Source organism: Girardinichthys multiradiatus, chromosome 3 (assembly GCF_021462225.1).
Source record: "Girardinichthys multiradiatus isolate DD_20200921_A chromosome 3, DD_fGirMul_XY1, whole genome shotgun sequence".
NCBI classification, from domain to species: domain Eukaryota; kingdom Metazoa; phylum Chordata; class Actinopteri; order Cyprinodontiformes; family Goodeidae; genus Girardinichthys; species Girardinichthys multiradiatus.
In genome coordinates this window covers 18,350,201-18,376,670 of record NC_061796.1, presented here as the reverse complement: position 1 = coordinate 18,376,670, position 26,470 = coordinate 18,350,201, and the positions used below count along the sequence as shown (strand labels likewise).

The 26,470-nt window shown below is 40.5% G+C and overlaps 1 protein-coding gene across 1 annotated transcript in view; it reads right to left on the bottom strand.

Annotated features, from left to right (window-relative positions):
- me1 (malic enzyme 1, NADP(+)-dependent, cytosolic) overlaps nucleotides 1-26,470 on the bottom strand; it is a 101,739-nt gene that overhangs the window by 22,237 nt on the left and 53,032 nt on the right. Inside the window, exons 4-5 of the mRNA XM_047358645.1 lie at nucleotides 4,590-4,665; nucleotides 1,209-1,370 (exon numbers count right to left, since the gene is read on the bottom strand). Of these exons, the coding sequence (XP_047214601.1) occupies nucleotides 1,209-1,370; nucleotides 4,590-4,665 (238 nt within the window). The remainder of the gene's footprint in view (nucleotides 1-1,208; nucleotides 1,371-4,589; nucleotides 4,666-26,470) is intronic.

The window sequence follows — 26,470 nt, the reverse complement described above, 5'->3', positions numbered from 1 at the left end:
CTGTAAATGCTACAAGACTATAAAGATTAAAAGCTGAAGTGGAGGATTTGGTAGAATCAAAAAAGATTTTACTCTCAATTGACTCTTAATGTCATGTGTTTTTTGGGAATAATGTGGCATTTATAGTTATGGAATGAAAAAGATATTTTTCCAGTAAGCCAAAGGACAACAATAAAATGGTTACTGGTTAAGTTCTTTCAGACTGGAACCCTATAATTCCAAACCTCTTTACTTTCATGGCATCAAAACTGCTCTTTGCAGTTAGGTTTTCCTCATTTGCCTTTCTGTTAGGTACCATGGTGTGTTTAGGTTTGTAAAGCCTCCTAACCACTGCTGTATCTCTAAACCCTTAATCCACTGAGACATCTGCTTGGAATAAAAGCAGATTCAATGAATCATCTGAAAGTTGCCTTGGAAAATGGACAATGACTGATAATTTGAGCTCAGCTGAGTTGGAAACATTAACACGTGATGCTGGACCAGCTTTGGTCTTGTTGCTTTGTATAAATGAAAGCTGCACACAGATTTCTTAGCCTGTTTAAGGGCAAATGCATGTCATGCCCTACCCAGAGTTTGGCTCATTTTCCAAAAAGGGCGGCATAAAAAATTTAGAATATTAATAGATGAATTACAGCTCTTTTGGCAGCCTTTTGTACAGACTGGCAGACAAGAAAGGTACTTTCCTAACTGGCATGTGAAGGTGCTTACCTCACTAAAGCACAGGGTGTTTCATGTTCTTGTTTGTAAAGTGTGAAATGTGTTGGCTGCTCTTGGCTGACCTTTGAAGCAAGTCCCCCCCACATATTTCTTTTGTTTTGCTTTTTTAATCAGATCATGAAATAACTTTTACTATCAGACACAGATAACCTGAAAAATTCAAAAAGCAGTTTTAAAATTATGATTTCATTTATTAAAGGAAGGTAACTTCTGACTTAAACTGGATTTTATTTACGGTATATAATTTAATAGGGGCGGAATAAAAATACATGACACACTTCTCAGATTTTGATTTGTTAATGATTTTCAACACCACGTTTCGTTTTCCCTCCACTTCACATGCATGAATTATTTGTTATTGGTCTATGACAACACGTCTTAATGAAATACTGTGCACTGGAGTTCTGATTGTAATGTAAATTCAAAAGGTGTGAATACCTTGCAAGGCTCTGTAGGTCTTTAAATAGTTATACTGAGACATTAGTGCTTACCTCGTTGTCTGTGCCAACATCCAGCATGACAGGTAGACACTGCTGGGGAGGCATTCCTCCACAGGCTGTGTAGAGGGCCAGCTTGCCAACTGGGATACCCATGCCATGGCAACCCAGATCTCCCAGTCCCAGGATCCTCTCTCCATCCGTCACACAAACAGCCTGTCAATCACGACAACTGTGAGTACATTACCACATTTAAAACCTGTCTGATTCTGGGTGCTGCACTAGTGGTGTAAGGGTTAAGCACGCAACCCATATATAAAAGGGTACAGTACTTGAAGAGTTCATCCCAGGTTCGAATCCCAGACCTGGAGACATTTGCCGAATGTCTTCCCCCTCTCTCTGCCCCTATTTTGTCTGCCAACATTTGGAAAAAATGAAAAGAAAGGCTTCTAGTGCCACAAAAAAATATTGAAAAACCCATCTGATTATTTTATCATGAATCTGAGATTACGTATTTGTTAGAAAAAACAGTACATACTATATATTACATACATGTTTAGTATAATTATGAAAGCAAATTAAACAATGGCCTTGATTTGCCTCAAATAAACCCTTTTTCCATTCTGTCAGTTCTGGTACCAATAGACATGCATGTTTCCTCAGTGAGAGCCAAGGAAACTTCACGCTGTCGACTCATCAAACTTTACAAATAAAACTTTCCTTCACCAAGATAAAATATCAGTTATGTAATAAAGCACAACATTTTGCTTTTTTCTTCCAATAATCCCACCCACTGATTCTGAGTTAGTTTATTAGTTTTTTCTTCTTTTTTTGCCTCTTGTTAATATGTTCCATTAGCTACTCTGGCTTATCAGAGAATGACAGCCTTGGCTCCTTTGTGAAATGTTGAAAGTAGGACATACTGCCTAAGGTTACCATAAGACCACCTTGAGAATCCGCAGCAGTATATCAGAGCTCAGGCACAGTAAATACCTTGCTGTTGACAGCTGTGAACAGGTGGCTGCGGCTGCAGGTATAGCTAACATGCGAGGAATGCCTGGTGGTGTCATCATACCGCTGAGAGTACCACTGATGACCCGTTCATATTTATGCAACAATGGGAAGCGACTGTTTAGTTTTAGTCTGGGTGGAAAGATTCAGTATAGGTTTGACCAGTTTATATGATTTTCAGACTTGTCTCAATCTAAGATTGCCCTGATGTGAAAAATGGATGAAAATTTATTTTAGTGTTTTTACAATCAATATAAAGATTTAATAATTCTCAAACGTTGTTTTAAAGAATCTCTGCTCATTGTAGAATAATCCATGTATTTAGATCCAATTTTTTACATTACTTTAAAACACAATGAACTAGCAAAATAGGAGTCTAATCAGATACTAACTTTAGTACTGTTCAAAAAATTGCAGTTCTGCCATATTTTTTGTGGAGTGTTTACAATGCACAGCATAGTAGGCCATTCTGTCAACATGGACTAAGTGTGACAGAAAAGTCAAGCTTGGCAGAACTGACAGAACCTTTTTTGTTTGTGTCACCTTTTTCTGTAAGCACTTGTGCTGCCCCATGGTAGAGCACTCTGACACCCTGGGCATGGAGCCATATTGTTGGTTTTAAAAACTGTTCGGAATAGAACTTGTTTTCCCTATGTTTCAATCAATCAGTCAATCAATTTTTGTATAACCCTTTCCACATCCACAGTACTGGTTACCAAAGTGCTTAACAAAATCAACATATGAAGAACACACAGAGAGATAAAAGTTGTTGCATCCTGAAAAAGTTGGGGATGACTGGGGGGCAATGACATAGTAAAGGTTGCAATAGTCAATTCTGTAACTGATAAAAGCATGAACAGCCATCGGCAGGTCACAACTGTTTAAAAGAGGCTTGACCTTCGTTAGAAGGGATAGATGATAAAAGCTAGATGGACCTACAGAGAATATATGTTTGTCAGATTTGAAATACTTGTCGAATATGACCCCTAGGTTTTTTAAGTTTTTTATTTTTATTTTGTGGCACTAGTGGCCTTTATTTTGTAAGTTGACTGACGGGAAAGGGAGTGGAGAGAGAGAGGAAGTCATGCAGCAAAGGTCAACAGGACTCAAACCCGTGAAGGCTGCTTCACGGACTGTAGCCGCTGTATAAGGGTTGCAGGCATCCCCGCATCCACCCTCTAGGTTTTGGACACAGATGCTAAATTTAGCAGTCAGAAGTCCAAAGTCAGTAGCAGTTTTGTCATCAAACTGTTGTTTTTTGTTCGTTTTAAAACACAGTGTCTTGACTTAGCCACTGTTAGATTGCAGAGATGCAGTCAAAGAGAGAATATGGTAGATTACTAAACCTGGGCTTAATGGGAAATAAATCTGCAAATCATCTGCATAGCAATGGAATTTAAAAATTGTGCTGGGTTATGATTTATTCAAGTGGCAACATCTTTAAGAAAAGAGGGCCTAAAATAATCCCTTGTGGCACCCCACACAAAAGAGTAACAGTATAGGAGGAGAAACCATTGAGCATAACACAAAGGTTTCTCTTGGTCAGTTAAGAGGGGAACCACTTTAAAGCTGTACCACCGGTACCAACATAATCACATGATTATGTTGGTACCGGTGGTACAGCTTCAATGGCAAGACTGGAGGACAGCATGGTGCACGGTATCAGAGGATGTTGCAAGGTCCAGAAGCACCACAGCTACAGAGCACCAGAAAACTGACAGGAATATCATTATGAACTTTTAATAATACAGATTCAGTACTATGACAGGATCTCAAGCCAGACAAAGGATCGGGTTGTGTTTTTTTTTTAAAAAAAAGGGAGGATGGCATACAACATTACTGCATGTTTGAAGGTAGAAGGCAGAGTTCCTAAACTAAGACATGAGTTAGTAAAAGATATGAGATAGGCAGTGTTAAAAACCTCTTCCAACAATTTAATGGGAAGAAATTTAAATGGGTTGTATGTAGGTTTCATAGAATGAACTATTTTGTCCAGAAGAGAAAGAGACACTGGTTCAAACTTCAAAAATACAACAGAACCAGTAAAGGCAACATAAAGCTCTGTTAGTTTGCCAAATCTGGGGATTTGCTTTCTTGGGGGATATGGCTAATAACTGATTTCATGTGTCATTGATTATCTGCAGTAGACTTGGTTGCATTTTTCTGGTTTATTTTTCTTACAGTTCATATTATCATACATTGTAATCATGTCTGATCAGGGATTTAGTGAATCAGGTTGCTGTTTTTGATTCTGATCAATAAATGCAGAAAACTGAAAATTCCCACTTTTATTAGTCTGTAAACACATTCAAAAATGACATATAGTGTGATGCACTTTGGTTTGATTTAAGTAAAAAAATCCTATTAGATAGAAAAAAAGATACAATCAAGTCAAAGGAATAAAATAACGTATTAGTAGTATACCTTGATGTCCTTTTCTGGCCAGTTTTGGAGGATTGAAGCAATGTGCCCACGGTCATGAACAGTGATGAAAAGCCCCCTGGAAATCACAAAAAAATACACAAACTTGAGCTGCATTTCAAAAAATGTTGTTTACTTCTTGTTTACTTCTTTCTACTGAGTTTTTTTGTTATAAAAAGAGCAAAATATCCCTTTAACATTGGAAGCAATATAAAATCAAGCGACACAACAGCCCTTTTAAGTTTTGAATGAAAGACTATTGATTTCCTATGGCACCTGGGTGGGACTTAAATGTTGATCCTACTGCTCAGGACCCCTAAGAACTGGGCTTAGGACCTGAGATACTTCCAAATCTTCATTTAGCTTAGTATCAGAACCCTTAAAACAATATCCCCACTCACCGGCATCAATGTCCTTTCCATGACAACAAAAAGAAAAAACGTTTTTCTCTAAGGGTGAGAAAAAATGACAACTTTTTTCACATCTAATGCCTGCATCGCGTTATAGTATGGGGCAAAAGTGCTGAAACGTCTGATAATTTCCTCCTAAAATAGATGTCTGTCTCAGGTCACTAATGGTATGCCAAGTGCAAGTAACATAAAAGAAAATTAAATCTAGAAAGAAGACACAACGGGATAGGAAACAAGTCATAAAAGTGTCACACAAAAATGCTGCACTGAAGCTATCAGCATAGGTTTCCACTGTGAAAGAAAAACACTAGTGGAAAGGTTTCAAAGTCAACTAAAACCTGTAAACACAAAGGTCAGCTTTAGGGTCTGAATCTGAATAAAACTAAGACTTTGAAGCTCAAATTGAAATATTTTAAAATGATTCAACTTGAGATGTTTAAAGTTTGTGTTTTTTAGAAAGCAGCCTAGCTGATCTATCAGCATCGTAATCACGTGACTACAGGTTAATTTAGGGGTCACGGGATGTAAAGAACAATTTCTTCGGGCCTTCGGACCCAGTATGTTTGCTTTGCAGGGGAACCGCATTTCTTCTAATTGATTAAATTGGGTAAACACACTTAAGGCCATTTTGAGAACTTTAAAACAAAAAGGTATATAGTCCCAATATAAAGATACTAACTTGAGGGCTTCAGGTTTTAACACTTAAATCAGTCTTCCAATCTAATATATTAGTATGAAACTAAGCTTAGAAACATGTGAATGTCCCATAGATAATCAGCGCATTTAATTAAAACTAAAAAGTGCTGCCCAGAATGTTTGTTTTGGTCCTATGTTAGCAATTGCATGCCTAATAAAACAACTATATAGAAATTTTAGCCTAACTAGTAGGAAGAAACTTTTCTTTTTCAATTTGCATTTTTTCCTCCCAATTTTATCTATGCTATCACTATATACTTGGGTTGTAACAGTAAGAGTAATATTAGATCAGTTTCATGTTTGGCTGAAATACAGCGTTACATAATATAAAAGCCAGGCAAAGGACAAAGAAACTGAGGTTTAGTGACCAAACACTGACTGCTGTTATTTATCCTTCCACTGCAAAGTTCACAGAAAGGTCACGTGGGCCACAGACATCTGGCTTTCTTTACATAGTAAACTTGTTTATCTATGCAATGATCCACATCTGCGCATTTCTTCACAGCTGTGCAGAAATTGTATCCAGGTAGAGCTGATCATTTAAGACGGCTTAAAACAGAGTCGTTGAAAACACTGAAGAGAGCGCTGGCATTGGGCGTGATAAGGAGACCTCAAAAAAAAAAAAAAAGAAATCAATGTTGGGGGAAAATAATCTGCAATGATGGATTAAATCAGACAAGCAGACAGTGAGTTATTGTTAATCTGTGTCATCTTGAAAGTCACCAAAAACATTTTGGGTTCACCTTTCAGTTATTTGTCCCTCCCTCTTTTCTAATACTCTGCCACTCTGTATGTTTAGGACTTATGTTGACCTCCTGACCTTTGACCCGAGAGGATCCCTCAGACCTGAAGGAACAGGGCATTTGGACCACTAATAATCTACACACATCTCATGAAGTCAGGAGTCATGCTGTTTTAAATTCATTAGTACTTTCCATTAGAATAAGTCTTTCTGAACAAGAATTTTGCATTACTTGGGTAGTTAACAGTTAAAAGCAGTAAAAATAATGTGTGAGAAGAATCTGAATGAAATGAAACATTGTTTTCATTATATATAATCATAAATATGTTTAATATAAATATCATTGTTTTACTGCATGACCCACTGCTGTACAATTAAGCTGCCGATACATTTTATATGTTAATGCTCGTTGTATGTGGCTTCGTCTGACTTTTGCAGATGTAATGGCAACAATCAACAGCAGACACTTGAAGTGAATAAAGCTCTTTTCATAAGACTGAAACGGAGAGCGTAAAAAAAATCTGATGGCCTGAAAGCAGTCTTCCATCTTTTGACCTCTGCCCACAAAAAACACCATCAGCCGCCATTTTTCACGCCAATTTCATAACCTTAATCCTTAGTGTGCTGGGTGTCCTCAAGGCCACATAAAGTTGAACTGACAGAATGAGCACAAATCACTGAAAAGAACATGAGACTAGAGGGAAAGGTCACAGTCATGCAATATAGGGTTTCTGTAACTAATTAGGCACCAAATCCATAATGACAGACAATGTTTTAACTGTCTCAAGTCTCCTGAAAGTGAGGAGAAGATTTTGTTGTTAATTTACAAAACTTATTTAAAAAAGGACAGTTTGTCTGTTTCACTGTAAATAATAAAAAAAAATGTATAAAACATAATATTTACTACATTAGAAATAAAAATACGTATTTATGTTCAAAGACAAACATTTAGACATGCCAGGTAAATGTGACGAGAGACCAATTCTGAAGTCACCATCTCTGTTTCACAGTATTCAAGATAATTAATCATAAGCAGTGAGTAAGAGATGCAAATGACTGCAGGATTGTATTCTTAGCCAATGTAATTCTATGCAAAGTGTTAATCTGCCCATTAGTTACCTGCGACAACACCCTTCATCTCACCAGCACCCTCCTACAAAGCTAAAATCTTGAACATCTCCTTCAGAGAGGAAAACAAATTACATCTAGGTTTTCAATTCCTGTCCACTGTCCATGCCCATGACATTGGCTACTGGATTAAAAGAGACACCTTCTTTGGTTTTGGCTGGTCACATTTAACTTGCCAGAGATTTATGCCCCTTTACCATTAGTACCTACTCAGTGCGGTTTGTCTTGGGTCAGTTGTACTCTACATGGTTTGTTTAATTTTCCATTAGAATTGAGTACTGTGTGTGCAGGATCGTCAACTGCAAGGTAGCCCCACAGTCTGAAAAAGTAACATGATGAGATTTGTAAATGACACAAACCCAACAACAATGGAGAATCTGCTGCTTGGTCTATGGTTGTTGTCAACCATATCATATCATCAAGATATGTCTGGATATGTTCAGGAGAGAGAGAAGCCATGAAGCCGTGTCAAACTGAAAGGTTCCATGTTCATAGGATTCTCTCAGGCAAATTATGCATTAAAGGTCTTAAACCTTACCCTCTACGGATATTTTTCTACCAGTGATGCATATTTGAGACCTGTATTATCTGGATTTTTATGGGCCCCGGAAAAGAAAAGAGACTGATTAATTAATTGTATGGATTGTGAATCAATCCTACACACAAACACAGTTGTTATAAAGAGACTATATATTCAGATTGGATGTATACTGTGTACTTGCTTTCCATCACAGTGTGCTGTCAAACACAGTACAATACCCCTGGTACATAATAGCTGATGCATATCCAAAATACGCTAAGCTTCTGACAGTAAGAGAAATAATTTTAGTCAGTGGGAGGAACCCCCTTGTTGAGATGTCTGGCTTTTGAAAAGTAGTTCAAACATGATCATCCCTCCAAAATTAACATAATAGATCCTGCTTTCAGACCAGCTGATAGGATATTTGTGGTATCATTTTATGAAGGCAGGGAAGTTCAACGGTCTCTTTTCATTAACATGAGATTATTAATTTGAATTTCTCTAGAGAGGATGACTTAACATAGTTAGAGTTTAAAAGATTAGACAAAAAAAAAACAAAGGCTTAAAAAGCAAAATATTAAGTATATAAAAATGTCAAACCTGTTTCATCCAAAGTTTAATGTTGAAAGTAAGTTGAGACTGCAATTTCTAACTATTAATAAAACAGGGAATAATGTTGATCCTAGTTAAACCATTATTGGTCCAGGGATGTTCTGTATTATTGTGTTTCATGACTGACCCTTACATTAACTGTCATTTATAAAGGAAGAATGTGCATTTTGAATATGTTTGTTTACTTTTAAACCAGCTATAAGGACATGTTGTAACACAAGCACTTTATTATGCAGCATAAGGGGATAGGTCACATGGTGATATACTCTAAAGCCAGTCTTTGTCCTTGCAAAAGTTTCCATCTAAGTGAAACACAAATGCATGAAAGGTTCTACCAATAAGAATGACCTCTGTCTAATTGGCCAACATATTCAGTTTCAGCATTAAAGCAAAGTTAAGCATCAAGTCATCATAAATCATGGCATTGGTAGATTGTGTATGGAAATAAGTAAATAAAATGTTCTGAGCTCACCCCTTGGAGATAACAAAGATCTTAAATAAACTGACAAAATACAGCTAAAATATACTCAGTAAGATGTTTATTGTGATAATTGTTCTTAAAGTTGGGTACAGATTGTTGCTGCACACCCCTTGCCATCTACACCCACACATCTAAAGAGGTATAGAATCTGACACCTGTCACTGTAGTTACTCTCCAATTTCTCCTATATATTATTGGAGCATTTAATCTGGCCAACGTCTGGAAAACTTCTATCCTGGCTGAACATTACCAGCCTTTGGCTAAATGGGGCTTTACAGAATATTGTTCACAAGATCATTGACCTTTTCCTAAGTCATGAAGAATTACTGTAGATATGGTGGAAATGTATTCCTATAGAGATTAAATTATCCAATATAAAATAAGTCCAAAAGAGGTGATAAAAATGTCAAAAATACATATGGCAGGTTGTGTGGCGAAATTGACTACAAAAGCTGCTGTAAGATTTTAGCCCCTCTTGATCTAGCCATTAGCTTCTGCCACCGGGTCAAACTAATATGGATTTTTATTAAATGGATATTCTAGGAAAGTACTGCAGGTAAGATGTTTACTGCTTATAATCTATTAACAGAACCTCACATCAAAGTCCTCAGCTATCCTGTTCAGCTGATAGGAATGTTTTTTGTTTTGGTTTTTATTAGTTCATCAAGCTGTTTCAGAGATTTCAACTTCTCTATGGCCACAAGGTGAATAAAACATAGCGCTGGTTATGAAAACTTTTGATTACTTTCTCAGTATTATATTTTAAACTAAGTGTTTTCTCTTCATCCTATTATTGACAGACACTGGTGCAGATCATTTAATAGTAACACATCTAAGCAGAATGCTTGGAGTGCACACAGACATTCAAAGCACCCTCATGGAGACAGGGTTCTATGGCTGGATGTGGTAACTAACCACATATTGTAGAAAAAGGGAATGACAGCCAAATATTTATGCAATGAGACTGCTGGTCTCCACTTTCATACTTCCTTTGCAACAATTTAATAATTTAAGTGTTCAGTGGAAAGAGGAGTCATTTACTCTGACAAATATTACAACCACAGATTTGAATTAACTTCATTGGGATATTGTGTGATAGACGAATATATATATATATATATATATATATATATATATATGTAAAATATCACAGGGAAAAATAACCTCAGCTTGCAAACAAAAGCCCTAAAAGCTTCATAGAACACACGACTGAATAAAAAAACCTGACATCCAAACAGCTGGGGAATTATCTTGCATCAACTCAATGTATGTGCTGTATGTAGCCCATAATCCAACACTACATCTCTGTCTAAGCACACATAATCCCTCTTATTATTGTTCAATCAGGAAAGAAAAGTTGATGAAAAAAACGTTTAAGGAAAGTGCTAGGTGTGGGTATTTTCCTGGGAATTTATTAACACACTAAGAAAACAATTACTGTCATTTTAGTAATTGTCACTTTGAAATTAAACATGACTGGCAGAAACTTTTCAATCCTACTGATCCCGTTTCCTTCTGCTTCACACCCTCCTTTCTTTGTATAGTACGGCTTCCTAAAGTGGCAATCCTCTCCCCCTCTTCATCCTTTAACAGGACTGAACAGGACTCCATTATATAATGAGGATTCAGCATGTTGCTTGGATATCCTTGTCTTTACACCAGCAAGAGCCACTTCCAGTCATTGGCCTCAGAAAACCATAACCTCGCCCAAACCTCATTCCACTGCAGCCCACTGAAGAAATCTGCATACACAAACTGAACTTTCTTTATGAAGCTTTTCCAAGTGTTGGGAAGTGGGTAACTGTAGAGAATTCAAGAGTAATGAGAACATAGTTTACCAAAGATGACTGACCCCTCTTCATTTTGGTTAACATGCTTAAGCAAAGTACATGAAAACATGGAATCTTTAACCCTAGCCAGCCTGCAGGTGGCGAAAAAAGCAAGAGGAGGAAGTGGGACAATAGGCTTTTCTAGTCTCTCTTCCATAGTGGCAGGTAGTTGGAAGAGATATACTCCAACGTCTGTCCAGAACTCAGGGTGAGAACCTGCAGGAAAAGGTCTGCTCCACTCCAAATGCCCTGCAAAAGGAATAAGAGGAACGGACCTGCTGAACCCAGCTGGTTGATAGATGAGATTCAGACGTCTGCAACCAGCTTTTCCACTCATCTCCCCTCTCGCTCACATGCATGCTGACATTTGAGGCACGCAGTGACGCTTGATGTAGGACGCAATGTGACGTTCAGCGGAAACCAGTCATTCCTAAGGTGAAATCCGAGAAAAGACTGTTTGAATGCTGCTTTGTGTTTGCAGCAGAAATTTCACACTGAATCTTGGGAACTATTCTTTAGCCAATTTCAAATTACTATCTCAATTTTAAAAGAAAACCATGACTTACGATGGCAATGGTGGACAAGCTAAAGCTTTTGTAAAATACTGAGCCCTGAATAAATGACAACGATTTATGGCCTGTGACATTCTCAGTGACAGTCAGACAAAAATATGAATTTCCTTTTCAGATCGTCTGAGGTGGCAGCAGGGTGGCTGTTAGGGTTCACTATGAAGCAGATGGAAAAATACTTTTAGAGTATCACATTTTTCACCGTCTACAGCTAAGGAGATAACTCATGTACTATATGACATTAAGGAAGAAGGTAAATGAAAAACCATTATATATTTTACAATAGACTATAAGTACATGTTGATGGCCCCACATGTTTATGTTCTCAAAGGCATTTTAAGCAGATTACAAGATGGCCCTTTAAATTTACACTGGTGTTGAAGAACTATGTCGAACATTGAAATGGCTTAAAAGCCTGAACCCAACTACAGGAAAAGGTTTGTGTGGTCATTAACTGTCTAAAACCAATGTGTATTCTAAATTACCTAGTAAACTACTTCATTATTGTTTTCTTCATTCTAATAAGGTATTTTCTGACCTAATAATTTTTTTAATGCAATTTCTTAAAATCACTGCTAAGAAATACATTTGCTTCATGGGTGAACAGCTTTTTGCTTAGGATTGGATTAGATTGCCTCCACAGAAAATGAATGATTTTTATGCTCCAGCCATTATGACACCTTGGTAAAAAGAGACAGTTCAGAATTTTCAAGTAAGGTTCAGTGAGTCATTTCTAGAGGCTGAAGCTAATCAATAGAATGAGAGAGGACTAGACCAAATAGGAGTTAAATTACTCGTACTCGTCGTCTTCCGCTTATCCGGGACCGGGTCGCGGGGGCAGCAGACTCAACAGAGACGCCCAGACGTCCCTCTCTCCAGACACCTCCTCCAGTTCCTCCAGGGGGAGCCCAAGGCGTTCCCAGGCCAGCCGAGAGACATAGTCCCTCCAGCGTGTCCTGGGCCGTCCCCTGGGCCTCCTCCCAGTGGGACGTGCCTGGAACACCTCCCGAGGAAGGCGTCCAGGAGGCATCCGGTATAGATGCCCGAGCCACCTCAACTGGCTCCTCTCGATGTGGAGGAGCAGCGGCTCTACTCCGAGCCCCTCCCGGATGGCCGAGCTCCTCACCCTATCTCTAAGGGAGTGCCTGGCCACCCTACGGAGGAAGCTCATTTCAGCCGCTTGTATCCGGGATCTCTTTCTTTCGGTCATGACCCAAAGTTCATGGCCATAGGTGAGGGTAGGAACGTAGACCGACCAGTAAATTGAGAGCCTTGCTTTTCGGCTCAGCTCTCTCTTCACCACAACGGACTGGCACAGCGCCCCCATTACTGTGGCAGCCGCACCGATCTGTCTGTCGATCTCCCGCTCCATTCTTCCCTCACTCGTGAACAAGACCCCGAGATACTTAAACTCCTCCACTTGAGGCAGGAACTCCCCTCCAACCTGAAGAGGACAAGCCACCCTTTTCCGGTCGAGTACCATGGCCTCGGACTTGGAGGAGCTGATCCTCATCCCAGCCGCTTCACACTCGGCTGCGAACCGCCACAGCGCATGCTGTAGGTCTTGGCTAGAGGGGGCCAGCAGGACCACGTCATCTGCAAAAAGAAGAGACGAAATCCACTGGTCCCCAAACCAGACCCCCTTGGCTGCGTCTAGAAATCCTGTCCATAAAAGTTATGAACAGGACCGGTGACAAAGGGCAGCCCTGCCGGAGTCCAACATGCACTGGGAACAGGTCCGACTTAGTGCCGGCAATGCGGACCAAACTCCTGCTCCGCTCGTACAGGGACCGGATGGCCCGTAGTAAAGGGCCCCCGATTCCATACTCCTGGAGCACCCCCCACAGGGAATCATGAGGGACACAGTCGAATGCCTTCTCCAGGTCCACAAAACACATGTGAACCGGTTGGGCAAACTCCCATGAACCCTCGAGCACCCTGTAGAGGGTATAGAGCTGGTCCAGTGTTCCACGGCCGGGACGAAAATCACACTGCTCCTCCTGAAGCCGAGGTTCGACTATCGGTCGGACTCTCCTCTCCAATACCCTGGCGTAGGCCTTACCAGGGAGGCTGAGGAGTGTGATCCCCCTGTAGTTGGAACACACCCTCCGGTCCCACTTCTTATGAAGGGGGACCACCACCCCAGTCTGCCAGTCCAGAGGCACTGTCCCCGACCGCCACGCAATGTTGAAGAGACGTGTCAACCATGACAGCCCTACAACATCCAGAGATTTGAGGTACTCAGGGCGGATCTCATCCACCCCCGAAGCCTTGCCACCGCGGAGCTTTTTAACCACCTCGGTGACTTCAGCCTGGGTGATGAAAGAGTCCAACCCCGAGTCCCCAGCCTCTGTTTCCACCACGGAATGCGTGATGGCAGGATTGAGGAGATCCTCAAAGTACTCCTTCCACCGCCCGATAATGTCCTCAGTCGAGGTCAGCAGTCTCCCACCCCCACTGTAAACAGTGTTGGCGAAGCACTGCTTCCCCCTCCCGAGGCGACGGAAGGTTTGCCAGAATCGCTTCGAGGGCAACCGGTAGTCCTTCTCCATGGCCTCACTGAACTCCTCCCAGGCCCGAGGTGCTACACCACCATGATCTACAAACAGAACAAGTAAAGATTTTATCTCAATACATGGCCACAATCTGACCTTTGACTCTCCCATGAAATATATAAGAAATACATACATGTTTTATTTGTCATCACATGTAACTAGGTGGCATTTACATGTCACAAAGGGATCGGATCTGTGCAGCTCAGGGGGTTGAAAGAACTGCAGCACTGGCAGTGCTCCTAAACTATCTTTAAAGGAGCTATCTACGCAACACACACACACACACACTCAGCCTTGACAAGTGTAATAAAGACATGAAATAGGAGTGTTTTAATTTGTAGTCCCAGTTTAAAGAAACCCTGCAAAAATAACTGCAGACAGATGACACTGTTAAAATATAGAGTACATTATATAGAGTACAAGAGCTGGAGGTGGCCAACATTTGCAAATGTGACTATTCCAAATGGCAACATATTCATCTCAACAATCTTTCCCACTTTTAAGTTTGAAGTTTTGGATCAGTTTTTCAAGGTTGAACACATTTTGTACGAGTTGAGTTCATTTTGTTTCAAACACTGTAACTTTATCCTCTTGTCCGAAAGCTCTGCCAGTTCCCATTAAAGTCATTAGAGGAGCTTCGTGGCCAACCTGCACGACATATGCTGGATACATTCTGAGCTTAATGCCTATAAGACACCATAAAGTTGGCCCTAAAACTACGAACCAGACCATGTGTGACTCACTCAGAATATCAGATAAGCTTTAATGGATATTTAGCAACTCTTATTTTCCAGTGTGGGTTGGTGAAATATTACCACTGCTAACCAAAATTTGGCATAGCGGCCAGAGAAGCTCCACTCTGTAATTTTGTCCTCAGTGGAGATGTGAGGTCTTGCAATTCTGTCATTCAGAAGCACAATAATGTTCAACTGGCATGCAATTAAGAGAAGGAAAAAGATTTTATAGAAAAGATTAGAAAACTACATTTTGTGTCATCTCTTGGAGTTATATACCACACTGCAGATTACACAGACTCAAAGTTGGCTATCAGAAAACTAATTTTAGATTCCTCAATGTTTTTATTGAACTTTGCTGCCATTTCATTTCAAAAACCCTGTTTACCTCCAAGGTGTGATCCTCATGAGGGCATTAATGCCACAAACATGATCCTCTGCTTCTTTAGAAGAGGGCGTGCTGGCATTTACAGTGCTTGTTCACTGTATTTTTGGGGGCTTCTTATGAGCCCTAAAAAGTAGTGCATAATTGTGATGAGAAAGCCTTCAGCTGATTCAAAATGCTGCAGCAAGAGTTCTGATGAAAATTACAAAGAGAGATCATATTTCTCCTATTTTAGCTTCCTTTCATTGGCTCCCTGTTAAATCCAGAATAGAATTTAAAATTTTCCTCCTCACATATAAAGCCCTTAATGATCTAGCTCCATCATACATCAGAGATCTGATTGTTCCATATGTTCCTAACAGAGCACTTCGTTCTCAGACTGCAGGTTTACTGGTGGTTCCTAGAGTCTCTAGAAGTAGAATGGGAGGCAGATCCTTTAGTTATCAGGCTCCTCTCCTGTGGAACCAGCTCCCGGTTTTGGTCCGTGAGGCGGACACTCTGTCTACTTTTAAGGCTAGGCTTAAAACTTTCCTTTTTCATAAATCTTATAGTTAGAGTGGCTTAGTTTATCAGGGAAGGAGCCTTCCTCCCTCCCTGTTGGATGGAGTAAGGGGGAGTCAGGTTTAGCCTAAACCAGCTCAGTTATGGTTGAGGTGCAAACACACCCTCCATTTCTGCTACCTGTATGACCCCTTCTCTTTTCCAATGGTTATAATCAGTCTGACAGAGAGAGGTATCCCAATCCTTGTGGTTTTTAGTGTAACAATGACCATCAGTAGGACCCTTTGTGGGGTGCCTTGAGACGACATTGTTGAAAATAAGCGCCATTTAACTAAATAATCTGAACTGAAACTATCTGTGTAGTTATGCTGCTATAGGCTTAGGCTGCTGGAGGACATAATGACCACTTTCACCCTCTTCACTACATTCTCACACTACTCTCCAATTTTGCATTATTTGCTGTTATTTCAGCTTTTAACTTTATGTTCTCTCTCTTTTCTCTTCCTAGAAGCTACACCTGGCCTGGCTCTGTGTCTACCTGTGACACCTTTCTGGAGAGGGGCATCGTCCGAGCTTCTGCTAGCAACAACTTAATGCTCACCCTCTACTGATGATCCACATAGCCCTGTCTTTCAGTGTTTAACCCTTTCTCTCTCCTAGACATGGAAATTGACTGAGCTTTTACTGCAACTAATTATATGTGCTCTCTTTCAGACTCTAACCTTGAAAACTGGCTCAGAGTTTCTGTTCTTTCTTTCTAGGTGAAACGACTAAAGGAGCTACATCCATTAACATTTACTTTTCCTTCCCATAGAAAGGACTCCTGGATCAGTGCTTTTTTGTTCTTTTTGTGTCTCTGCTCTGTTCTCTCTCAAACCCCCAGTTGGTCGTGGCAGATGGCCGCTCACACTGAGCCTGGTTCTGCTGGAGGGTTCTTCCTGTTAAAAGGGAGTTTTTCCTCTCCACTGTCGCTACATGCATGCTCAGTATGAGGGATTGCTGCAAAGTCAACGCCAGTGACTGTCCACTGTCCCTACATGCTCATCCGGGAGGAGTGAATGCTGCAAGTCACTGACTCGATGCAATCTGCTGGGTTTCCTTAGAAAAACTTTTTATCCAATTTGAATAAATAACTAACTCTGACTGCACTGTTCAATGGTTAGGACTAATTGGAATGCATGTACCTGACTTTTGTGAAGTGCCTTGAGACAACATGTGTTGTGAATTGGCACTATATACATAAAACTGAAAAATTGAATTGAGAAAAAAAAAATGTACATATAGAAACCAAAAACCATTTGTGGCATGCACACATTCTTCCCTCTATGCTGAATAAAGGGCCAAGAACAGAACTCAAACCATTAGCACACTGCACTGAATGTACTTTAATCGCAGTATGAATACAGCTGTTCTGTGAAGGTGTCATGATGTGAGTTGAGGTAGGGACAAGGTGCAGAGAGGATACCAGGAGCCAGTGGAATAAAGGTAAGTAGGGTTTTAATTCTTGTCCAAACGGAATCCAGACAGCAGAGGAAAAAAAAACCACACACAAAAAAATAATAAAAACAAGACTAGAGTTCAGGCAGATGGCTGGGAGGACGTCCCGAGCTGACACAGAGTTCAGGCGAGACCCAGAGGCATTTCGTCCTCAAAACCCTCTGGGACAGGCAGAAGAGGTGGTTCGTCCTCGAACCCTCCAGGACTGGAAGGAGGAGTGGAGGCAGCTCGTCACCGAGCTCCTCCGGAACAGGAACAGGATTAGGTATCAGTTGGTCCACAAACCGCTCAGGAACAGAATCAGGCAATGAAGGCATCTCCTCCGAGACAGAAACAGAAGGCAGCTCGTCCTTGAGCTCCTCCGGGACAGCAACCAGAAGTGGAGGCAGTCCGTCCCAAAACCCCTCACGGGCAGAAATGGAATGCGAGGGCGTTTCGTCTTCGGACCCCTCCAGAACAGAACCAGGAACAGGATCAGGCAGCAGAGTTAATCAACTCATGGAGGCTGGAGCTGCGGCATCGCACCAACCTTCAGGGAAGTCAGGAGCTGAAGCGCCACACCTGCGGCATGAGGAAGAGCCTGGGGAGAGATGTAGCGCAGCGGACCACCTCCAAGAAGGGGAATCGCAAGCCTTGAACCCCAGAATGGTGATCGCTGCTCCCTCGCCACTCGCTGTTCCTCTGCCGCCTTCTCCTCTGCATCACGCTGGAGATACTCCCACAGAGTGATCAACTTGTCTTCTTTTGCTTGGTCCATTTGGCATGTTCCTTTGTCATGATGTGAGATTGAGGTAGGACCAAAATGCAGAGAAGATACCAGGAGTCAGTGGAATGAAGGTAAGTTGGATTTTTATTCTTGTCCACACGGAATCCAGACAGCGGGTTTACAACGACCAGGACACCAGACCAGACACAACAGAATAACATAGAAGACATATCAAGGAACAATAGAAACGAAGGGACTTAAATGCAAAACAAAACAACAGGGTGAACCAATGAACAGGGGGACCAGGTAATCAGGGAAAATACAGAACAGGTGTGGGCTAGGCTGCAGGGAGACAGGGAAAACAAAGGACAAGACCAGGTGAAAAAACAAAAACACAAACACAAACTCAGACACTGGCTGGGTATGATAGAAGGCCTATCTCTGCCTTCTCGGACATCATAGATTCAATTGTTCCAATTAAAATCTTTCTTCACTGAGATCATCAGCAAAAACATTAACAATGCTCGTGTATTATTTGCTATGGTCGAAAGGCTAACAAACCCTCCTATAACTGTAGCATCTGAACTCTACTCTACCAGGTCCTGCAACGAATTTGCGAACGTCTTCACTGAAAAAGCCCAAAAGATCAGAGGGGCAGTCAGCACATCCACATCAACTCCAGTACCAAAGTTGTCTCCAACTGGAACTGATTTTGACAAAATTTCCCAATTTCACCAAATAAACTCCAAAAACCTTGAAGAAATTGTATACCATCTAAACTTCCTGGTGTCTAGATGCTTTATCCACAGCTTTCCTTATTTCCTGATTTAACACAAATAATAAGCGCGTCCCTTTTGTCAGGTGTTTTCCCCCAGACCCTAAAAACAGCAATTATCAAACTGCTATTGAAAAAGAGCAACTTGGACAAGCTGCTAATGCAGAACTACAGGCCTATATCAAACCTCCCCTTCATCAGTAAGATTATTGAAAAAGCTGTGTTTCAACAGTTAAACAACTTCCTAACAATGACCAGCTGCTTTGATGTCTTCCAGTCAGGCTTCCTGCTCACCACAGTACAGAGACTGCTCTTGTCAAGGTGTTCAATAACATCCGTATAAATACAGACTGTGGAAGAACCACAGTACTGGTATTATTGGACCTTAGTGCACCATTCGACACTGTTGATCACTCCATTTTATTAGAGCACCTGGAAAAATGGGTCGGCCTTTCTGGTACAGCACTCAACTGGTTTAAATCCTACTTGAAGGACAGGGATTTTTTTGTGTCAGTAGGTAACTTTACATCAGAGACCACAAAAATCACATGTGGCGTTCCCCAAGGGTCCATCTTAGGGCCCCTTCTATTCAATATCTACATGCTCCCCCTAACACAGATAATAATAAACAACATAAGTTAACATAACTACGCAGACAACACACAGCTATACATTATGATGTCACCAGGTGACTATGAACTCGTTCAAGCGCTGGGTAAATACTTAGAAAAAAATCAATGTATGGATGTGCCAAAATTTTCTTCCGCTGAATCAAAACCAAACTGAAGTAATTTTTGGACCAAAGGAAGAGAGTTTAAAAGTTAGCACACAGCTTCAATTAACACAACAGTATCTTCACAGGTCTGCCTAAAAAGTAGATCAGACAGCTGCAGTTGATCCAGAACGCTGCTGCCTGCGTCCTCACTAGAACTAAGAAGGTGGAGCACATCACCCCGGTTCTAAAGTCCCTACACTGGCTCCCCGTATCTTTAAGAATAGACTTTAAAATACTTCTGTTAGTCTATAAATCACTGAATGGCTTAGCATCAAAATACATTACAGACTTGTTGTCAGTGTATCAACCACCCAGACCTCTCAGGTCTTCTGGCTCAAATCCACTCTGCATACCCAGAGCCAGAACCAAACATGGAGAAGCAGCTTTTAGTTCTTATGATCCACTAATCTGGAATAAACTCCCAGAAAACTGTAAAAGAGCCCAAACCCTAAGTTGCTTTAAGTCAAGATTAAAAACTTATTTGTTTAGAGTGGCCTTTGACTCTGCTATCAAAACATTATTGGTTAAGTTTTCGGTCCAACTTTCCTATAATCTTCTTATCGATTTTATCATACATTTTTTATTTTATTTATTTATTTATTTATTCAGTTTCTTATCATCTTTTTAATTATTCATTCTTATTCTCTTTAATTATTTAATTACCTTTATACCACTGCAATGTACTTTTCCTATTAGGTTTCTTTTTCTTTTTTTTTAATGTACATCACTTTAAATTGCCTTGCTATGTGCTGTATAAATAAACTTGCGTTGCCTTGCCTTGCCAAGGAGATCTGTTAGAAGACATCAGTGTGAAACCATCCTCATGAAGACCAGGAAATTTCCAATACAGGTCAGGGTAAAGTTGTGGAGCAGTTTAAAGCTGGGTTGTGTAATAAAACCAGATCCGAAGCTTAGAACTGAACATTATTTATTTAATCATCTGACAATGTAAAGGGACTTAGCCATCCAGCAAAACTGACAGGTCTGGCAAGGAGAGCATTAACCAGCGAAGCAGTCAAAAGGTCTATGTAGGAACTACAGAGATCTGTAGCTCAGGTGGGAAATTAGTTGAGAAGAAACGCAGTCTAAAGAAAGCCATAATTAATGTTTACATAAGCCCTGTAGGGTGCATTGTGACTTCGCAGCTTAAAGGTTGCTATGGCATGTGGAGTTTGCTTGTTCAACCTCAAGCATGAGTTTTTGGTCAGTAATGTTCTATTAGAAACCTCTGAGGTCTTCACAGAATGGATGTATTTATCGCGGGATTAAATAACACAGATTGCCTTCATCTGTGAACTAGGTGACTTCTATATATGCTGAAAACCTGTAATCTTTTCCATGTTTTGTGAAACGTGCAAAGGTATAAAGGGGCTGCATGGTGGCGCAGTTGGTAGTTGCAGCAAGAAGGTCCTGGGTTCCCCTTTCTCTTGTTCTCCCATTGCATGCTTGAATTCTCTCCAGATCCTCTGGCTTCCTCCCACAGTCCAAAAACATGACTGTTAGGTTAACTGATCTCTCAGTTTTCCATAGATGTGCATGGTTGTGTGTCTCTGTGTTGCCTTGTAATGGAATGCCAACCTGTCCATTGTGTACACTGCCTCTCGCCCTTAGACCCCTAGAGATAAGCACCAGCTCCCCTGTGATCCTGTACGGAAGAATGGGGTATTAAAAACGGATAGAAAGGTACAAAGGCTTAGAATATTTTTTGCGATGTGTTGCTTCTTTTACTCTACTTCCACCCACACTAACCTTTACAACTTTTCAATGTGTATTTTGATGCTTCAGTAAACTTAGTTTTTATGTCCTAAACCTGTATTTTCATGTGCGATTGTTGTGACCCTTGAGCAAATGTTAGAGTTTATGTAATGTTTTTAAAGCCACTGCCCAGATTAAAAAAAAATCAACATGTCTGCCTTCTTTCACAAAACTGTACATGAGTGAGTTGATAGACCATGATTGGAATAAGATCAAAACAAAGAGAAACTTGTCTGGGTTGAGGCAGAAAAACATGGAAAGATGCTGCCTGGCGGGCTTTTAGGGTGACAGGCACAAGCCTTACCAAAATCTGAAATGAATACTATTGCAATGATTTTATTGTTGTTTCCAATGGAATCGATGGAAAAAAAAAAGTGAACTTTCTCCCAAGTAGCAAAATCCAACCACCAGGCTGTCCTGGCAGAATACAACGCGCGCACGGAAACATGTGGCATCATGAATTTGCAATGGCCCATAAAACTGCAGGTCACACACAATCCAGCCAGGTAGTCTTAACGGGGATGACAGCTCATAAAAGCATATATTTAGCTTGATTGCTTTCCATGTTTACATAGTAAACTGTGGCACTGCAGTGGATTTCAGCTGAGCATTAAATGCTACATCATTTATTGTACTTGGGGAAAAACAAGAGATGTGTGCTCTGAAATTTTGTTGCGGTCACTGGCTGAAGAACTTAAACGGTCAAAAGCTGTATATTTTTACACAAGTCATCAAAGTCCAAATTGGAATAATTTCCAAAAGTCCGATGAGCTCAAAACAATTGCAAACCAGAATTCCACTTTCCACATCTCCTTTACTTCATTGACATAGTACTTACAGGGGTTGGACAATGAAACTGAAACACCTAGTTTTAGACCACAACATTTATTAGTATGGTGTAGGGCCTCCTTTTGCAGTCCTGCACAGTGGTCAGAGGGATTTTAAGCCATTCTTCTTGCAGGATAGTGGCCAGATCACTACGTGATACTGGTGTAGGAAAACGTTTCCTGACTCGCTCCTCCAAAACACCCCAAAGGGGCTCAATAATATTTAGATCTGGTGACTGTGCAGGCCATGGGAGATGTTCAACTTCACTTTCATGTTCATCAAACCAATCTTCCACCAGTCTTGCTGTGTGTATTGGTGCATTGTCATCCTGATACACGGCACCGCCTTCAGGATACAATGTTTGAACCATTGGATGCACATGGTCCTTGGCAGTGACGGGCCCATCTAGCACAAGTATTGGACCAAGGTAATGCCATGATATGGCAGCCCAAACCATCACTGATCCACCCCCATGCTTCACTCTGGGCATGCAACAGTCTGGGTGGTACGCTTCTTTGAGGCTTCTCCACACCGTAACTCTCCTGGATGTGGGGAAAACAGTAAAGGTGGACTCATCAGAGAACAATACATGTTTCACATTGTCCACAGCCCAAGAGTTGCGCTCCTTGCACCATTGAAACCGACGTTTGGCATTGGCATGAGTGACCAAAGGTTTGGCTATAGCAGCCCGGCCGTGTATATTGACCCTGTGGAGCTCCTGACGGACAGTTCTGGTGGAAACAGGAGAGTTGAGGTGCACATTTAATTCTGCCGTGATTTGGGCAGCCGTGGTTTTATGTGTTTTGGATACAATCCGGGTTAGCACCCGAGCATCCCTTTCAGACAGCTTCCTCTTGCGTCCACAGTTAATCCTGTTGGATGTGGTTCGTCCTTCTTGGTGGTATACTGACATTACCCTGGATATCATGGCTCTTGATACATCACAAAGACTTGCTGTCTTGGTCATAGATGCGCCAGCAAGACGTGCACCAACAATTTGTCCTCTTTTGAACTCTGGTATGTCACCCATAATGTTGTGTGCATTTCAATATTTTGAGCAAAACTGTGCTCTTACCCTGCTAATTGAACCTTCACACTCTGCTCTTACTGGTGCAATGTGCAATCAATGAAGACTGGCTACCAGGCTGGTCCAATTTAGCCATGAAACCTCCCACACTAAAATGACAGGTGTTTCAGTTTCATTGTCCAACCCCTGTATATTTCATGTTGTTTTGCAGTGAAACAGATCAGTATCTGCAACATTGATACAATCAGCCATACTAAAAACATGAATCTAATGGTATTGAATATTAAATAACATGTTGTAGATGTATGCTAAACAAACAATATGATACAGCTTTGCCTAAACACTTGCAGTGTTATTCTGTATGGCCTTGCAAAGTTTAAGATCACATCTTAAAAAAAAAAACAACCTAATCTGTAAAGTTGGAACACTTAATCATCCAGCATTTGTCCTTTCAGAGGCAGCCAAGTTGCCTTCAGCTGATACCTTTCATTAGAGGCTTAAAAACGTCCTGCAGCTCACCCTCTGATTTAATCAAAGAACAATGCTTAAGACTTCCCATAGCTGCTTTCAATACAGCCTTCATCGCACTAATAACTTCAACATCATTTATTTGTTTTGGGTTTTCAGTTTAACAGTGGTCTGTTAAAGTGTTCATATTCCTTGACGTTTTCCATATTTTCTAACTTTCCTGCCACAAACTTTGAAGTTTTGTATGGAATTTTAAGTTTACAACAACGCAAAGCAAAAAGGAAAAAATCTTTGCATTTTAATCAGAAACTATAACATATTTAGTAAACTTCAAATGTGAGAAATTTAATCATAGGATAAATATAGCTGTTCTGAGAAGCCTTGGCACCTTTTGGTGGTATGTCTCTTCCACGTTGCACATCAAGAAATTAAATTTTTTGACCTGTCTTCATCAAAAACATGAAGCTTTTTAGCTCCGGTTTTTGACTGGATCATTTGATCTTTATCAAATACAATTGACAAAGATCAATTGTATTTATTTTGGAGTGAATTGGACCATGCATGTGTAATTTAGAGGTAAACATATGGCCATGGCGTGACATCAGAATTCGCCACACCCTCCAGCAGAGCCAGTCAATACTGGCGACTGCCTTAGACCATCATGTTATCTGTTACTTGGGACAGTTTCACATTGATTAGTTGAAGAACATCAAAAATTTACTCTCTAAAGGAAAACATGACACTTCCTGTTCTCAGGGGGCGGGGCTTCGATGATGTCAGCATCTGATCAGTGAATATTGTTCAAGGCTGAAGGCAGATCAATCTCAGAAGGTTTTAGGTCTCTGTGACTTTCCTTGTAGGGCTATATCAATTTTGTCTTTTATGGTGAGAAGTCATATTTTGAGGTGTGGCCACGCCCACACGCTTTCATGTATCAAAAAGCCTTTGATAACTTTTGATTCCCAATGCCTTAAGAGTATACTGAGTGATTTTCAAGCGTCTAAGTCAAGAGCTGTAGGAGGAGTTTGCTCAGATATGCGGGCTAGAAAGGGCAAAGCGCAAATGGCAAATGGTCAAAATGGCAAATTCAATCCAAAATGGCCGACTTCCTGTTGGGTTTGGACCAATGCTCCAAGAGATTTTTTTGTAGGTCTTGACAAGTTATATATGTGTACCAAATTTCACAATCCTCGAGCAAAGCATGGGTTGGGGCTGATTTTTTTTTATTTTCTAGGGGGCGCTGTGGATTAGGCCATGCCAGCCAAATATGTCATCAGATGCTGCTAAAAAAACTATTTAAAACTGCAACAAGCAATTGTTTTGAGGAGAAGAAAGTGCAGGAAGCGAAGGAGGCTTATGAACCAGACTCTCGCCACGCCAGTGTTTGTTTGAAAGGTAACTTCAGTGTTATGGCCTACTGACTGCCCAGACTCATTCTGAACCCAGTGGTTTCTTATAATGTTGAGCCTGGAAAACCAGTAAAAAAATATGTTTGTCGGCTTGCTGTCTAAAGAAAACGCAGTTCTTATTATTCTGATTTGATGGCTGATTACGTTGACGGTTGTGATTGGTTTTTGCTCAGAACGTCATCTGCAGCAGTGAATTGTGGGTGATATACTTCGGCAAAGTCCGCTTAGATGCGGGCTTCGCCAAAGGGCGGATTGAGGGCACAAAAGGGGCGGGGCTAAGAACCACTGGCGAATTGGGACACACTACCCACTCGAACCCATCGACGGGAACGCGCAATTCAGGGACACAAGGGTGGAATGCGAGTATTGGGACAGGACCTTTTAATCCCCCATGCCTTAACTGCATATTGACCAAATATGAAGCCGATAGCTCAAAATGCCTAGGAGGAGTTAGTTAAAGTTCGAGGTGAGTAAAAGTGAAAAACGGCCAAAAATTGGCCTTTGACCCAAAATGGCCGACTGCCTGTGCATTTTAGGGCATACCCCCAAGAGACTTTTTTTCTTGGTTTGAGGACCTCTACCTGTGTGCCAAATTTCAGATCTTTACAACTTACAGTTTGGCCTATCTCACGTTTGGCTGACGACAACATTAAAGAACAAAAATTTCACGTGGGGGACAATCTTGTGAGTTTTGGTGCATGGCAAAGTCCCCAAATTGCCCCGCAAAGAGGCAAAGAAAGAAAGAAAGAAAGAAAGAAAGAAAGAAAGAAAGAAAGAAAGAAAGAAAGAAAGAAAGAAAGAAAGAAAGAAAGAAAGAAAGAAAGAAAGAAAGAAAGAAAGAAAGAAAGAAAGAAAGAAAGAAAGAAAGAAAGAAAGAAAGAAAGAAAGAAAGAAAGAAAGAAAGAAAGAAAGAAAGAAAGAAAGAAAGAAAGAAAGAAAGAAAGAAAGAAAGAAAGAAAGAAAGAAAGAAAGAAAGAAAGAAAGAAAGAAAGAAAGAAAGAAAGAAAGAAAGAAAGAAAGAAAGAAAGAAAGAAAGAAAGAAAGAAAGAAAGAAAGAAAGAAAGAAAGAAAGAAAGAAAGAAAGAAAGAAAGAAAGAAAGAAAGAAAGAAAGAAAGAAAGAAAGAAAGAAAGAAAGAAAGAAAGAAAGAAAGAAAGAAAGAAAGAAAGAAAGAAAGAAAGAAAAGAAAGAAAGAAAGAAAGAAAGAAAGAAAGAAAGAAAGAAAGAAAGAATGAATGAATCCTACGATTACAATAGGCTCTTGCAGGCTTCCTGCTCGGGCCTAATCATTTATCACTGGTGAAAACCTTCAGCTGTCAAGCTAAATACAGCAGCTATATTTATGGTGAAAACACACTCAAGCTGTGATGAAAACAGACAAACTTTTTCAGCTAAAGGCCATGTTGTTTAAAAGCCAAACAAATTAACAAAAATTAGAATGTCCACTAATCTTCCTGTGATGTGAATATGTTCCTTTCTCTGA